This window comes from Belonocnema kinseyi, chromosome 10, assembly GCF_010883055.1.
Source record: "Belonocnema kinseyi isolate 2016_QV_RU_SX_M_011 chromosome 10, B_treatae_v1, whole genome shotgun sequence".
Classification (NCBI taxonomy): Eukaryota; Metazoa; Arthropoda; class Insecta; order Hymenoptera; family Cynipidae; genus Belonocnema; species Belonocnema kinseyi.
In genome coordinates this window covers 82,057,250-82,071,428 of record NC_046666.1, presented here as the reverse complement: position 1 = coordinate 82,071,428, position 14,179 = coordinate 82,057,250, and the positions used below count along the sequence as shown (strand labels likewise).

Here is a 14,179-nt window from a genome sequence, read left to right as displayed (position 1 = left end):
GCGAGGGCGCATACTTTGAATACAATATTTGTTATCATTCTCTTGAAATAAATGTGTTTTTTTCTTGAAAAAATACCGGTTTCATATGTATACACCTGGTATTTATAAAATCGTTTAATTTTCAAGGCTTACATTTTACAATTTTCAAAACGAAAGTTTTAATTTTAAATGGACAAAATTGTAAAATGTATAATTTTCAATATTTATTCAAAACTGCCAGCGAGTCGCTTCTTTACTTTCGAAAAAATTAAAAATTCAGTACCGTAAACCGGGGCTAAGTAACGGGTATGTGGGGGAAAACGACACACCCTTAGTTTTGTATTTAAAACGTGATTATTACTTTTTCTTGTTATTGCAGGTGGATTTTTACTGTTGTTAGTTGCAAGCCTCTGTATTTTTTAGAAGAAACCAATATCTTATTTAGAAATTCAGAATTAAGGGTGCACAGTTTTACCCAAAATGCACCACTAAACCCCAGTTTACGCTTCCTATGAAAATTCGACTTCCGATGCCTTTATAACGAAGCGAAAGTAGTCTTATTTCACGCATTCGCGTACTTTCGACTCTAGGTAAGAAAGTAAGCAGTTTATCAGTAAAAAAAGGGAAAAAGAGCTAATAGAAACTCCAATGCGTAATGTAACGATATTTGTAAAGCTTGTGCGCGTCATTTTGATGCACGTCTTAAAGCCAACTTCAGTCCGTATTCCTGTTGTGTATGTTTCCGGCGCTCATAAAAAATAGATTACTTTGTGGATCAAGATGATTCCATTGATTGACCCTGTCTGTCATGTTATTCATTTCATTGCATAATAACAATTTTTATTCAACAAACACGCTTTAAAGTCAGCATAAAGTCGAATTTTTAATAGAAATGTAATGAAAAATTATATGCGTGTCAGGGGGAGAAGCATCTATTTCTACTCATTCGCACTTCCCACAACTTCAAATTTGTGCAAATCGTTACCTTTCTCTCCTTGTCGCACAATAAACTATTTAGTTAGTAAGATTTAAAATTGTATAGGGAAAACCAGTACAAGGTGGATACCAGTACGAACTGAATAAAAGGAACAAGTTACTGGGTTTTAAATCAACAGTTCTGTCGTATTTTTTGTGAGTAATAATATTAAAAACTAGTTTTATAATCAGTCTTCTTACCCCTTACTTGCTATTTTTGAATTGAAAAATAGTCAAATTTGTTTATGATTTATTATTCTAATTTACATCGAAAAAATATTTTACGTGTTTTTAGGAGAGCTATCATTCGGTACGAGGTGTACAATCTGTTGAGTGTTGACCTGTTAGACTTAGATATGAAAAGTAATTTTTCGGCTTTGAAGTTTCGAGTAGAAACAAGTAAGCGCTACCTACCAATGAACATTTATATAAATAGTCAATCTCGTATCTTTTACCAACGTAATCAAATAAAATTATATGTAGTTTTTTTTCTATGATAGTTAGTAGTACGGAGTAATAGTACGCAAACAAAACTCTGTGTTACTGTGCATCGAAAGCGTTGAAATTAGAGTTTAAAGTTTTTTTCATTATTATTTCAGAACGATCAAAATCGATTACGGCTTCTTTATAGAGGAGTTTTGTTATTATATAAATTGTTATCTTTAATTTTTTCGCATATTTCGATATAATTCGACCCCAGGAACAGAGAAATGCAATTTTAAACAATGTATCTCGAAAAATAAAAGAGGACTAGTTTGGACCAATTGTAGCTCCAATGGATGTCCAGGTCTGATAAGATTTTGAGCTAGATCGGCAAATTAGAATTGATTTTTTTTGCGATTATAAATTTAATTCAGTTTTTTACATCACCATCCAGGAGTAATGAGGATAACTAAATAACTGCCGTTAAAAAGCATGCACTTACTTCTCGCATGATATCTCTGGAACGAAATAAAATATTATAACTTCTGAAAAAAGTTGTTGAAAAATTGATTAACTCGTCAGCGTTCAAGGTTTTTTTTTGTCTCAAAATTTTCGTGAAACTCAAGCATAATGATGACTTGGGTATCAATACAGTAGGTGCCAGGTTTTGTCAAGACGCGTCTAGCCGTTTCAGAACTACGCTATGATGCCATATCGTATCACTGGGCGTAACTCACGAGTGATACAAATAATTATGCGTCTGCATTCGCAGCGATGCCATATGGCACCCAGGGGCGCTGAAGGGTACATTTCCTCGTCAAATGAGCCCTATTTAAAGTATTTTTAATAAATAGAGACTGAGTTATGTGTGAGAAAAGCCTGTCTTATTTCTGATTGTTGGCAATTTTTATCATTCAAATGCAACTTCTAGCAAAATCTAGGAAAATAATTGTGAATATTTTTTAAAGTCCATCAAAATTAACCTTATAATCTTTTTTTTGTAAAGAGTCCAAGAAACTGTACCACTTTTTACTTTTTGTATGGCTGGGTCGAGCAGCGCTCGAGCTTTTGTTTTTTTGTCAATGCACGGGAAATAGATAAAAAAGACTGCCGTCGCCGCTCGACCAAGAGATTTTTGTCTTGGGCGCGCTTCTACATTTTTTATCATGATTCGAGAACCAGTTATATCTTATTTCGTTCCAGAGATATCTTCCGAGAAGTAAGTGAATGTTTTTGGTTGCTAATTTGTTAGTCTGACGTTCTTCTATGAGAGGGGGATTTTGAATACATAAAAACCCCGAAAAAAATATACCAAGAGTCAAAATATAATTTAATGTTTTGGAGAAATTGATGTGGAATACCCTAAAAATTCTTCGTGAATTTTAGGTTGAAACCTGATAGATGAAGACATTTTCACATTCATACTTTAGGTTTAGCTGTGTTTTCAATATAAAAAAAAACTTTCGTAATTGAAATTCTGCCATATTAAATAACATAATAATATAGCAATTATATGTTTAAAGTAGTTATGTGCAAAATTACGCCGGGACGGATTTCGGGCTCGCAACCTCACCCAAAAATAGGAAAAATTTGTTTATTGAACTTTTGGGAAATCGGTTCGGGAATGTTTTTATTTGAATCTTTTATAATTAAAACAAAAGTTATTTCTAGGTTGTAAGAAACAATTTTTAATAAATAATGTGTCAAAATGTGTGCAATTTTCAATCTGTTGAATTTTAATTTTCAATTGAGACACTTTTTCATTTTTGAATATATTGATTTTGAATAAGCTTGGTTTGAAAATGTTCAGTATGTATTATTTTTGTGTTTAAAGACCTAGAAATAAGAACTATTGCATTTAGATGGCTTTCATTTAAGGATTGAGCATTGCAAAAAATTCGATTAGACAGTGTCTAGATTTGAAATTTTCATTTTTTCACAATATGAAACATTTGTGCTTTAAATGTACAATATTGTACCTCATTAGATTCGTTTATATGAAAACTTTTTTTATACGTTAAATTTGATATTACTTAGATTGGGCGGTTATAATTAAAAAATTTAAATAACTGGGACAAATGATTGAAAATGACGAAGCATTTTTTCTGAGCCAGAGTGATCACCATAACTTCTTTGGACTTTGTTAATGCAATTATTAATATCAAATGTTTTCCAATACAGTTAGAAATTTTGAGGGATTTAGAGTTGATAGGTAAGGTTTTAAAATGCAAAGAATTCAAAAGTTTGAGAAATTGTATTCCAATCTTAAAGCGAACCACATTTGAAATACTTTTTAGTTTGTGCTTATTTATCATTGATTCTGAATTTTGAATGTGTTCTTTTACAGGTTTATTCTCTACGTGAAGAAGGGTTACAGAGACGCTCCATATCATAACTGGGTGCACGCTTTCTCAGTCGCTCACTTTGCCTACCTAATGATCAAAAATCTCGAGCTGATCGGCGATCTCTACATGTCACATTTGCAGGCTCTAGTGTTTCTTGTCTCTTGCTTGTGCCATGATATCGACCACAGAGGAACAAATAATTCATTCCAAACTAAGTGTGGAACAGTTCTCGCTAGTCTATACAGTTCGGAAGGTTCAGTTATGGAGGTTCGCTTTTGTTTTTATTTTTATTATTATTTCTGTGTCATCAAAATTGAACAATTGTAAATCAGAATTCTAACAATTTTATAGATATTAGAATTTTTTTAAAGATTTGAGTGTTTAATTTTCAATTTGAAACATTGAGTAAAATTCATTCGGATTTGAAAGCCTAACCGGATTTGAAGTTAGAATTTTGAGATTATGTTAAAAGCTTATTTTGATTAATGAATTACTGTTACCCCAAACTTTTTCCTTTTGATCATTTTTTTTCAGAAATTGCTTTTTTATTTTTAGAGGCATCATTTGGCGCAGTCGATGTGTATTTTGAACACCGAGGGCTGCAACATTTTCGAAAGTCTTACAAGCGAAGAATACAGCGAAGCTTTGGATCTCCTTAGGAACAACATTCTCGCCACTGATCTCGCCTCTCATTTCCGAAATGTAGATAAACAGCAGGCTATTATTTGTCGAGGATATGCAAAGGACAATTTGGATCAGAGAAAACAGCTTCACGCGATGTTCATGACCTGCTGCGATCTCAGTGACCAAACCAAAACGTGGAAAGTTTCCAAGAAAACCGCTGTAAGTTCTTTTTTTTTTGTTAAAAAACGTTGCGAATGCAAATTCATATTCACTATCAAATTCATAATTTGGCTTAAAATTATATGCGAGAATATATTTGAGGAAGTGTTTAAGTAAATAGCACTTGAAGATTTAGGATTTTTAAAATTTCAAATTAAAACCCATACTTTTTAAGAATTTGAAACAGACAATTATTATGTTTTTTTTTATCCGAAAGGGGTATTAATTTTTAAATAGTTTTAATTAAAAAAAGGTTTAATGTCGAATACATTAAAATATAAATATTCATAGTTGGAAGTTCACACTTTATAGAGATTTTAAAAGAACAAAATTTCAAATTAACATTAAAAATTATGGAATTTTAAATGAATGTGTGAGGCGCTCCTAACAAAGGGAAGTAAGTGGCAAAAGTAAGATTTTACAGGAGAAGGAAAGAAGCGAGAGCAGCCAGGCAGAAATGCGTCGAGCCCCAAATTTAAATATTAATTACAGGCGAACTCAAATTAATAGATGTTTCGAAAATCCTAATGGTTGTGCAATTTTAAATGGAAATCGTTCCAAATTCAAGAAATTGTAATTCTAAACAATTTAAAATTATAAAAATCATCATTTTTAATGTTGAACTCTGGTTTCAAGAAAAAAATTTAATAATGTAAAGTAATTGTTTGCAAAAAATGTGGAACGCTTCACGATTTTGCGTGTCATCCTTGCGCAGGGGCCATGCTAATCTTCTCTGTATCGTTCCAATTTTAGTATATGTACCGCCGAAGCAAGTACGGAAGGTAGGGTCTAAATGGTCCTTATATAGCAACTAACGTTTTAATCACCGCTTGCGAGAAACTAGTGTTAGAATATTTTCATAAGGAAAATCGTTACAGTACCATCTTGTGGAAAAAACTATCTATAGTCGGTAAAACAGATTTAATTTGGTAGCAATTTCAAATTTCGTATTCATCAGAAAGTATACTGTTAATTTAAAACAAAAAACAAATTCAAGTATTTATTTTGTATTAACTTTAGAAATCTATGTATATTACCTTAAGAAAAAATTAAAATTTGAAATGATTTGTTCAAAATAAATGATAGAATGTATTATGAAAATCACAAACCTGTTTAATTAATCTTAATGATTTAGCTTCTAAATTTTTAAATATTTGAGTGATTAAATAGAATTTCTATGAATTAAAAGATTTCATTATGAAATCGTTATTTTCTTTATCTATTAACTTTTTTATATTATGTGTAATTAATAAAAATGTAGAAACTTTTATTGACTGAAAACAAATTTATTATGTATTTTTTCATGAAAGAACAAAAATATATATTCTAATCATATGAAAATAGTTTTTTTTTTGAATTCAGAACCAGTAATAAAACAATTTTTAATTAAAAAGACACTAAGTCTAATAAATTTCAATTAAAAATATTAAAAACTGAAAAATAATCTTAAACGTTGAGTCAGAGTGAAACTTTAAAATTTTAATAATTTGATTTTATGATTGCTTGAATAAAATTCAACTCTCACTCACTAGTGACGCAAAAAATTCAAATAATAATTAATAGACCATTTTTTTAATTATCATTTAAATGTAAAACTTCAAAAATAAAGCCTTAACAATTTAATCATTTAAAATTAAAAGCCTTCAATATTGTATAATTTTAAATTGAAAATGTATGAAATGTTGATGAATTAATTGTGCATATAAATTTGCGAAAAGTAAACAAAATGTAAGCAGACGATTTAAAAATTCGACTATTTAACTGAAAAGCGAATAACATTTGAATGTAGATGGCTTCTAAAATAATAAATTATAAATAAAGTATTCAAAATTAATAATTTTCAAGTGGAAGAGTTAATTTTTGTTATTAAACAAAAGAAACTCTGTTTCATAAGTATAAATAATAATAATAATAATATAACCTTTTTTGTGCTTCCCTTGCCGCGTACGTGACCGTGTTTAGTAGCTAAAAACCGAGTCATGAACAAATATATTGGTCATGAGTACCTGCGGGAGAAGTTTTTCACGTTTTTGAACTTGGAGTGTTCCTGGCAGATTTATTTAAATTATTATCACCATGATATACTTAAAGCATCTTGAAACCCTAGACTTTATGTTACAAAGAAGTAAATCTTAAGTAATCAACTCTTTTCAGGAACAAATCTACGACGAGTTTTTTTCGCAAGGAGATTTGGAGAAAAGCATGGGAACAGCTCCAATTGAAATGATGGACAGGGAACGTGCCTCGATTCCAGACCTTCAAGTTCAATTTATCACGAATCTCGTTCTGCCTTTATTTACGTGAGTACTTTAAAATAAGGTATCTTCATTCTTTAAAAATATCTATATGTCTGCTGTCCAAAAGTATAAGCTAGTAAGTAACATTTTCGATAGAGGTCACTTTCTCGTGCGTAAGTGCTGAAAAACAGTCTTTACAGCAATGGCCTTTGCTAGGGTTATACTTTTGGAAAATAGACGTGTTGAAAATAGTAATAGAATTGAAAAGAATTTCATCACTCGGCTGTTAAGTGTACACCAAATTTCAAGATTTCAAAGAAACAATAAATATTTCAAAAGATTGCAAAAGCTTGTGCACCAAAATTAATTTTATATTTCCAAAATAATAATTGATAATATATATTTTTTCCAGGAACCTGGCAACATTATTTCCACTCACCGAACAACTCGTCAACGTTATAAAAGACAATCGGGAGGTCTGGAAGGTCGTAAAGTCTCTTTTTCAAAAATACAGTCAAAAGGGGACCACAGGAATGGACATTTTGCTCGACCCACGACTAGACGAGGAAATTGACAAGACCTTCAATTCGCTCGCTGGGAATTCTGAGGGAAGCCCTGAACAGGAAACCTCTGAGCAGAAAGCGTCGTGTGATTGCAGGCCAAGCGAAATGAATTCAACTGAAGTGATGCCCGAATCGAATTAAGGTCGAATTTCGACAAATAAGCGTCACAAGGCTCCGTACTTAAGACGATTTCGTGCTTGAGTACTCGACTATTCGCTGAAAAAATGGAGGAAAGAAAGACTGCAGTTCCCCATGAGAGCGATCTGTAAAAACTGTTGAAGCTCGATAGGTGAACTTTCTAGTTTTCTACGTTTAGGCGCGTATCTACTTCCAATATCAAACCGCCAAAGTGATGCGTATTGTTCGATACTAGGGATTCTAATTTCGAATACTGGAGATTTCGAAGTGCGTGCTTCTTAGAACGCGGGCGTTCTTTACCGAAGATTGCGGGTCTTGAGGGAAAATTTCTCTCTCTTTTTTTCAACTTGCTACCTTCGACGGTATCAAAGAAACTAGGAGACGTTCAAATATTTCGTAGGATAAAAATCACATGTGTTTGCATGTAAAAATAGTTGCACAATTTTTAAGCTTGATCGATCTAAAATTGAATAACTTTAAATTAAAGGTTTCTCAATTTAAGGTTTTCGAAGTTGAAGGTTTCACGAAATTAAATAATTTAACATTTAAAACCAAATAATAGATAAACGAAGAAACTTTAATAACATTTATTTGGAAATTCAAATTCTAATTCTAATTCAGTTTTTGTACTTTTTTCAAGAAACGCAAAAATTACCTCAAACTAAAAATTGTATTCAGGAAAGATATTGACTATATGGAAACACATTAGAAATAGTTTTGAAATCTTTAACATTTACAGTTATAAAATTTTAATATAAATTATATATATTGCCTTTTAAATTATTAAACATTCGTTCGTAATTTAAAACGCTTGCATGTTCGATTTGAAATTCATCTTTGCATCTTCCAACTCGATTCGAAAATTTCAACATATAAAATTGAAATAAAATTTTTAATATCAACCGTTTAAAATAATAGAATTAGAAATTTAAAATCTCAATTGTCAGAGAATTTTAAATAACAAATTTTGAAATTTTGAGCAATATTCCATAGTTTTATTTTAAACTGCAATCCTTCGGAAGTTTTCATAATGGAAAAATTGAGGGGGCAAATAGAATACCAGCTTGGTTAGAGAATTTTAAGTAACTAACTTTCAAAACATTATATAAACTTTGTGATCTTAATTTTAGCGAGAAACGCAAGAACTACCTCAAATTACAAACTTAAAAAAGAACAATTTTAAATTTGTTGTATGAAGGGATTTTTTTATTCAATAACTTAAAATGGCAATTGAATCAAATTTAAATGCTAGAAAAAATATTTTTAAATTTGAGCAAGTAAAAAGAACATTAGAAATTGTAAAACTTTTCGAACACGAAGGTTTCCAAAATTTAAATATAGAATAGTTGTGAATGGTCAATTTCCATATTATTAAATTTTGGGATATTCAAAACTTGTAAATCGTTACATTTGTAGCTGCTGAATTCAAAATTTTCAACTTTTAAGTCTTTTTATTTAAATCTGTTTAATTTTAACTATGAAGTGTTCTAATTCTTCAATTTTTAAGAACTTAAATTCAAGATCTGTCAGTTCTTAAGTCTTTTCATGTAAAATTGTACTTTCGGTGGTTCGAATTAAAAAATATTTCAATTTAGAAAGGTTAGATTAAATTAAAACATTAAATAAATATTTCGAAAATATTTTATATTGAACATTTTAATTTAAAATGGTTCAATTTCGATTTATTTATATATAATATATATTTTTTTTTAAACTTAAAATTTTCAAGGCTTTCAACTTGCAATTTTTTAATTTGGAATGTTTCAGATTTTGTAGTAAAAAAATTAGTCAATCATTTCAAATGATTCTTTCTTCTAATTATGTAAGTATTGAATTGAAACATTTGCTACTTGAAAATATTTAAATTCAATTGTACAGTCTTGAACGTTTTAATTTGAAATCTTGAATTAAAATTAAATCAAAATTTTAAATGAGGTCTAATTTAGAAATTAACCATTTTTAATGTTTTAATAACTTAAATTTATTTAGTATTGAACTTTTGAAGATCAACTGTTAAATTTCGAATGTTTTAATTTTAAATAGTTAATAAGCACAGTAATAATATAATAATGGTTAATAAGCACAATTTGCCCATTTTTAATCCAATCTCATTATTTTTTCTTGGATCTCAGACACCGAAAACTTTTTGCTAGACAAGCTAGAGGTCCAAAGTGAAGCAAGAAATGCACAATAAGCACCTAAATTAAAACCTGTTCTAATTCTGAAGGATTTAATTTGGAATTGCTTAGTTTTAAATACATGTATTAAAAAAATGTCTTGTTTTTAATTTTGCGGTTTCTTAATTAAAAAATGAAAACCTTATGCGCAAGAGGATATATGTAATTAGTATATTGCGAATTATCTATCCTCATTTTTTTTATTTCGTAATATTTGAACGCTCCCATGCGAATTTCCTAGGAATCAAGGAGAGGCTTCGGGTGAAAGGAATAATATCATTTTAATAATACAAGGGACGAAAACAGTATTAAATCCTGATTCTGCACCAGGAATATCTTGCAATATATTTATATTCGAAACGAGAGTTTGTAATTAGACAATAATGCGATTGAGCCGGGCAATAGAACTTGTGAACTAGCTCAATAGTGTTTATAAGTCAATCGAGTCAGCGGCGAAACTGCTTGTTGAGAATCCATCGCTATGAAAAAAGGACCTACTGCTATGATATGTTAGGTTCTTCGTTTCCCTTGTTTTCGAAAAACAGGGAGAATGTGCATTTTTTATATTGAAAGATGACCTTAGCGATGTTTCATTTTATTTTATCTTCAATCAATTTCCGATAAATTTACAATGAAATTCTCAATTCTTTGTCATTTTAAATTGCGTTCTATTTTTAAATTTGATTTGATTTATAAACTGTATTCTCGTTTCCAAACTTGATTTATATTCTAGAGTAGAGAAATTTCTATATTCGAGAAGTGTTTAGTTGCGTTATTCGAGTTACGATGAGTTCCAAAGACAGACGTCTTTAAGTTTTTAAATGTGAGGTATATTTTTATAATGAGGAAAACAAATAAATAAAAGGCCATTATGGGCTGTAGGTAGGCCACGTAATTGTTATTGTTGTGAAACTCAAAGCAGTTTATTTACCACGGACTTATTTAATAGTTTATTGTTACTCTGTATTTATTTCTATTGTTATAGTTCATCCACTTATTACTATGTATCGCGATAGTGATGATTGGCAAAAAAATAAATATTAGCTTTGTACCGCTTTCATTTGCATTATTTATTGTTGATATTTTATATTTCACATTTCATCTAGATTCGCATTATCTGAATTTTTGATCCAACCAGCTAAGATTATATACTGAATTTCATTCTTCGGTTTTTTCCCAAAATCAAACTATTGAAACATGAAATTGAAGTAAATTCGAAGCGATTTGTTCAAAGAATGCATTACAATTATTGTTAATTGCATTATTATAAAGTGTCAAATATGGGTCTACCATAAATTTGAATTTGCTGTATTTAACTTACTAAGTCCTTTTAAAAAAATACAAACGAAATTTTTATAATTGGTTATATTGATGAAAATAATTCACAAAATATGTTCAATTTTATTGAAAAAAAAAACATTTTTCGTATATATACTCTTTCTCTCAGCAAGAATGTCTAAAAACACTTTAATTTTTAAGTTGAATAGGGCAAATTCAAATTTTTGGTAGACGCAAATTTAACCCGTTATAATAATGTAATTAACAATAATTTTAATGCTATCTTTTAACAAATCGCTTCGAATTTACTTCAATTTCATGTTCCAATAGTTTGATTTTGGAAAAAAATGTTTCGATGAACTAATGGGTGGTACCAGCTATCTAGCCCATTCTTCAACTCCTTTTCCTTAATTTTTTACGCAAATCAAAATATATTGCAGGTTATTTTAAACATTTCAGAATAAAATTTCGATTCATAATATTTTTTAAACGGAGTGACTCGTCAGCTGAAATAAGAGGATTACCTAACCTCATTTCACCTTTAGGAATCTCGTGAATATACAATTATTTTTACAAGGGAGAAAGAATGGATTGTCAAAATTCATTTAGGATCACATCTAGACCTTTATCCAGGAGAAAAAAAACACTTGTTGGCACCAAAATAACGGAAATAACGTACTCTTGTTGACGAGATAAGGTTAGGTTAAGTGGACGAATTAGGTGAGTCCTGTTTAAAACTGCAAGTGTAAAAAAACCGATTTATTTATGTATAAAATTTACTTTTAAGTAACAAAAAAAAAACATTTAAAATTTTTGCAAAAAAATGTGGAACGCTTCACGATTTTGCGTGTCATCCTTGCGCAGGGGCCATGCTAATCTTCTCTGTATCGTTCCAATTTTAGTATATGTACCGCCGAAGCGAGTACGAAAGGTAGGGTCTAAATGGTCCTTATATAGCAACTAACGTTTTAATCACCGCTTGCGAGAAACTACTGTTAGAATATTTTCATAAGGAAAATCGTTACAGTGCCATCTTGTGGAAAATATAATTTACAGTCGATAAAACAGATTTAATTTAGCGGCAATTTCAAATTATATATTTTTTACTACGTTTGAAAATCATATAAAGTATAATATCAATTTTCTTAAATTAAAATCAATATTGCTGAGAAGACTGATATCTGAATCAGTAAAATTTCGACCATATAAAAGTTTTCTTTGTGAAATCTTAATTTTATCTAGTTATTTACATTTATATTTAGACAAACAATCAAAATTTAAAGTTAAGTGCTTATAAAAAAAGAGAACCAAAACCTGAATTTATGTAAGAAACAAAGGCCGCCGCTACGTGGACAGAAATTTTGGTATGAATAGTCGAATTTTTTCCTCGAAAAGGGACTATTTGTACGGAAATTTCGGTTTTTCGTAGACACTGTCGAAAATCAATTTGCATTCTGATCCAACCAAAAATTTTTAATTCAAAAAATATATCGCATGCCGGCAATCCAAAAAGGGTGTCACCGGGTTTCCATACAAAAGCGGCTGCCAACCCAAATGACATTTCGTATCAACTATTCGAACAAAGTCGAGTTTTGCACTATCGATTAGTCCTTCAAAACCGCGTATATCCTCATTTTTCAGATTTTCAAGGAATGTGGGCGATACTTAATATGATTGCGTGATTTCGCAACCATATGGCTTCGACAGATCTATAATACGTCTACAAGAACGCATTGTTCAATTTAATATTTAGCCACATAATCTATTTGCAATTATACCTTCCAACACATTGAGCCTTTTTCGAAAAATGTTTTTTTTGTGATTGAAAATTGAGTGTTTGCGCCGGTAAAATGCAACACGCTATCAAACTATGTATGCCGGGTTGCAGTCATCTTGCGTGATTTCAAAGTGCACACAGATCTGAGTGCTTTAGTCAGGCAAAGATATTATAAACGCAGATGCGGTACGGGTGGTCGGAGTGGGGAATTATATATATATATATATAGGACAACACATTTTCTGCCCTATCGAGGTGCTGCCCTCATCGTACTACGAAGTCGAATTCTTGTTTTCTCATTCTTCGTAAAATATGACGGTAAGGCAGTAGAAAGATTTTTTAAGGTTAGAAAAGCTTGACACGTATGTATCGCTGAATTTTTTCAGATCTGAAGCTTCATCCAGGTTTTCGGTCCAGTCTTTTTTTTAATTATAAAAAAAATGTTCTCGAAAAATCATATTTTTAATTTTTAAAAAAGTATTATAAAAAGGCATTTCGAGATAAACAAGTGTGGAAAATATTGTTCTTTGACTAATTATTTTCTTTAATTGAAATAATCAACTATTTATACCAAAGAAACAACTTTTTAATGTTTGAAGCTTTTAAACATTATTGTTTAAATTTAAAATAACAATAATTAAAACAAAATATATTTCTGGAGGAGATATTTTGCTTGAAAATGTATATAGTATTTTTTCAATCACAAAAGTTCTTCCGAAAAATCGAAATGTTAATTTAAAAACACGTGTTTTCGTATATGAATTTGTCGGTAAAATTTTTTTTATCATTTTAATTTTAAATTCAAACAATTTTTAATACTTAAATACTGATTAAGAAACAATTTTATTTGGGGAGTTTTATTTTTCGGGATATTTCAGCCGTCCTCATAGAATTACAGAAAACTTGCTCTAATTATAATCTCGAAGCTCGATCTTGTTAATTTTTTCCTACAGTATTAATAAAGAAAAATTGTATGGAAATTTTTGATATCACAAAGTTAAAGATAATCACAATTAAAAATTTAAAAATTCGCTTTTTAGGCCTTCAATTTAAGAACTTGAATTTTAACGTTAAAATTGCTTCATTGTCAGAATATAGCCTTACTGTTTGGATTTTCAGAATTTTCGTTATAAGTTATAGGTTAGGTCAAAAATAACATTCTGGGATTCGAAATTGTTACAACGCGAAAAAGTTTTAAATTAAAATTTAAAAATGCAAAAATACACCATTTTCCATGTTCATTTGCAACCCAGCGAGTCACTTTCTTTCGATTCCTTTGAAAGTCGATCCTTTGCTTTCAGTTTTCTTTTTAAAATATACCTTGAATTCAACGCATTTCAAGTTAAATGTTTGCAGCTGCATTTAGATTGAATTATGCAAAGGTTTTTTGTTTTAAATATAAATTAATTAAAACATTTTATTTGTTTTTCACAATTGTAATTTA

At 29.9% G+C, this 14,179-nt stretch overlaps 1 protein-coding gene and 2 further genes across 6 annotated transcripts in view; 1 reads left to right on the top strand and 2 right to left on the bottom strand.

Moving 5' to 3' along the window:
* LOC117182029 (cGMP-dependent 3',5'-cyclic phosphodiesterase-like) overlaps nucleotides 1-9,076 on the top strand; it is a 24,307-nt gene extending 15,231 nt beyond the window's left edge. For all 6 annotated transcript variants that reach the window (XM_033375050.1, XM_033375049.1, XM_033375048.1 and 3 more), the window contains 4 exons: nucleotides 3,725-3,989; nucleotides 4,278-4,565; nucleotides 6,720-6,865; nucleotides 7,215-9,076. In XM_033375050.1, the coding sequence (XP_033230941.1) occupies nucleotides 3,725-3,989; nucleotides 4,278-4,565; nucleotides 6,720-6,865; nucleotides 7,215-7,506 (991 nt within the window). In that variant the 3' untranslated portion in view covers nucleotides 7,507-9,076. The remainder of the gene's footprint in view (nucleotides 1-3,724; nucleotides 3,990-4,277; nucleotides 4,566-6,719; nucleotides 6,866-7,214) is intronic.
* Nucleotides 5,236-5,342, bottom strand: LOC117182416.
* A 2,701-nt stretch (nucleotides 9,077-11,777) lies between the features above and the next one.
* LOC117182414 lies at nucleotides 11,778-11,884 on the bottom strand.
* Nucleotides 11,885-14,179: the final 2,295 nt, after the last annotated feature.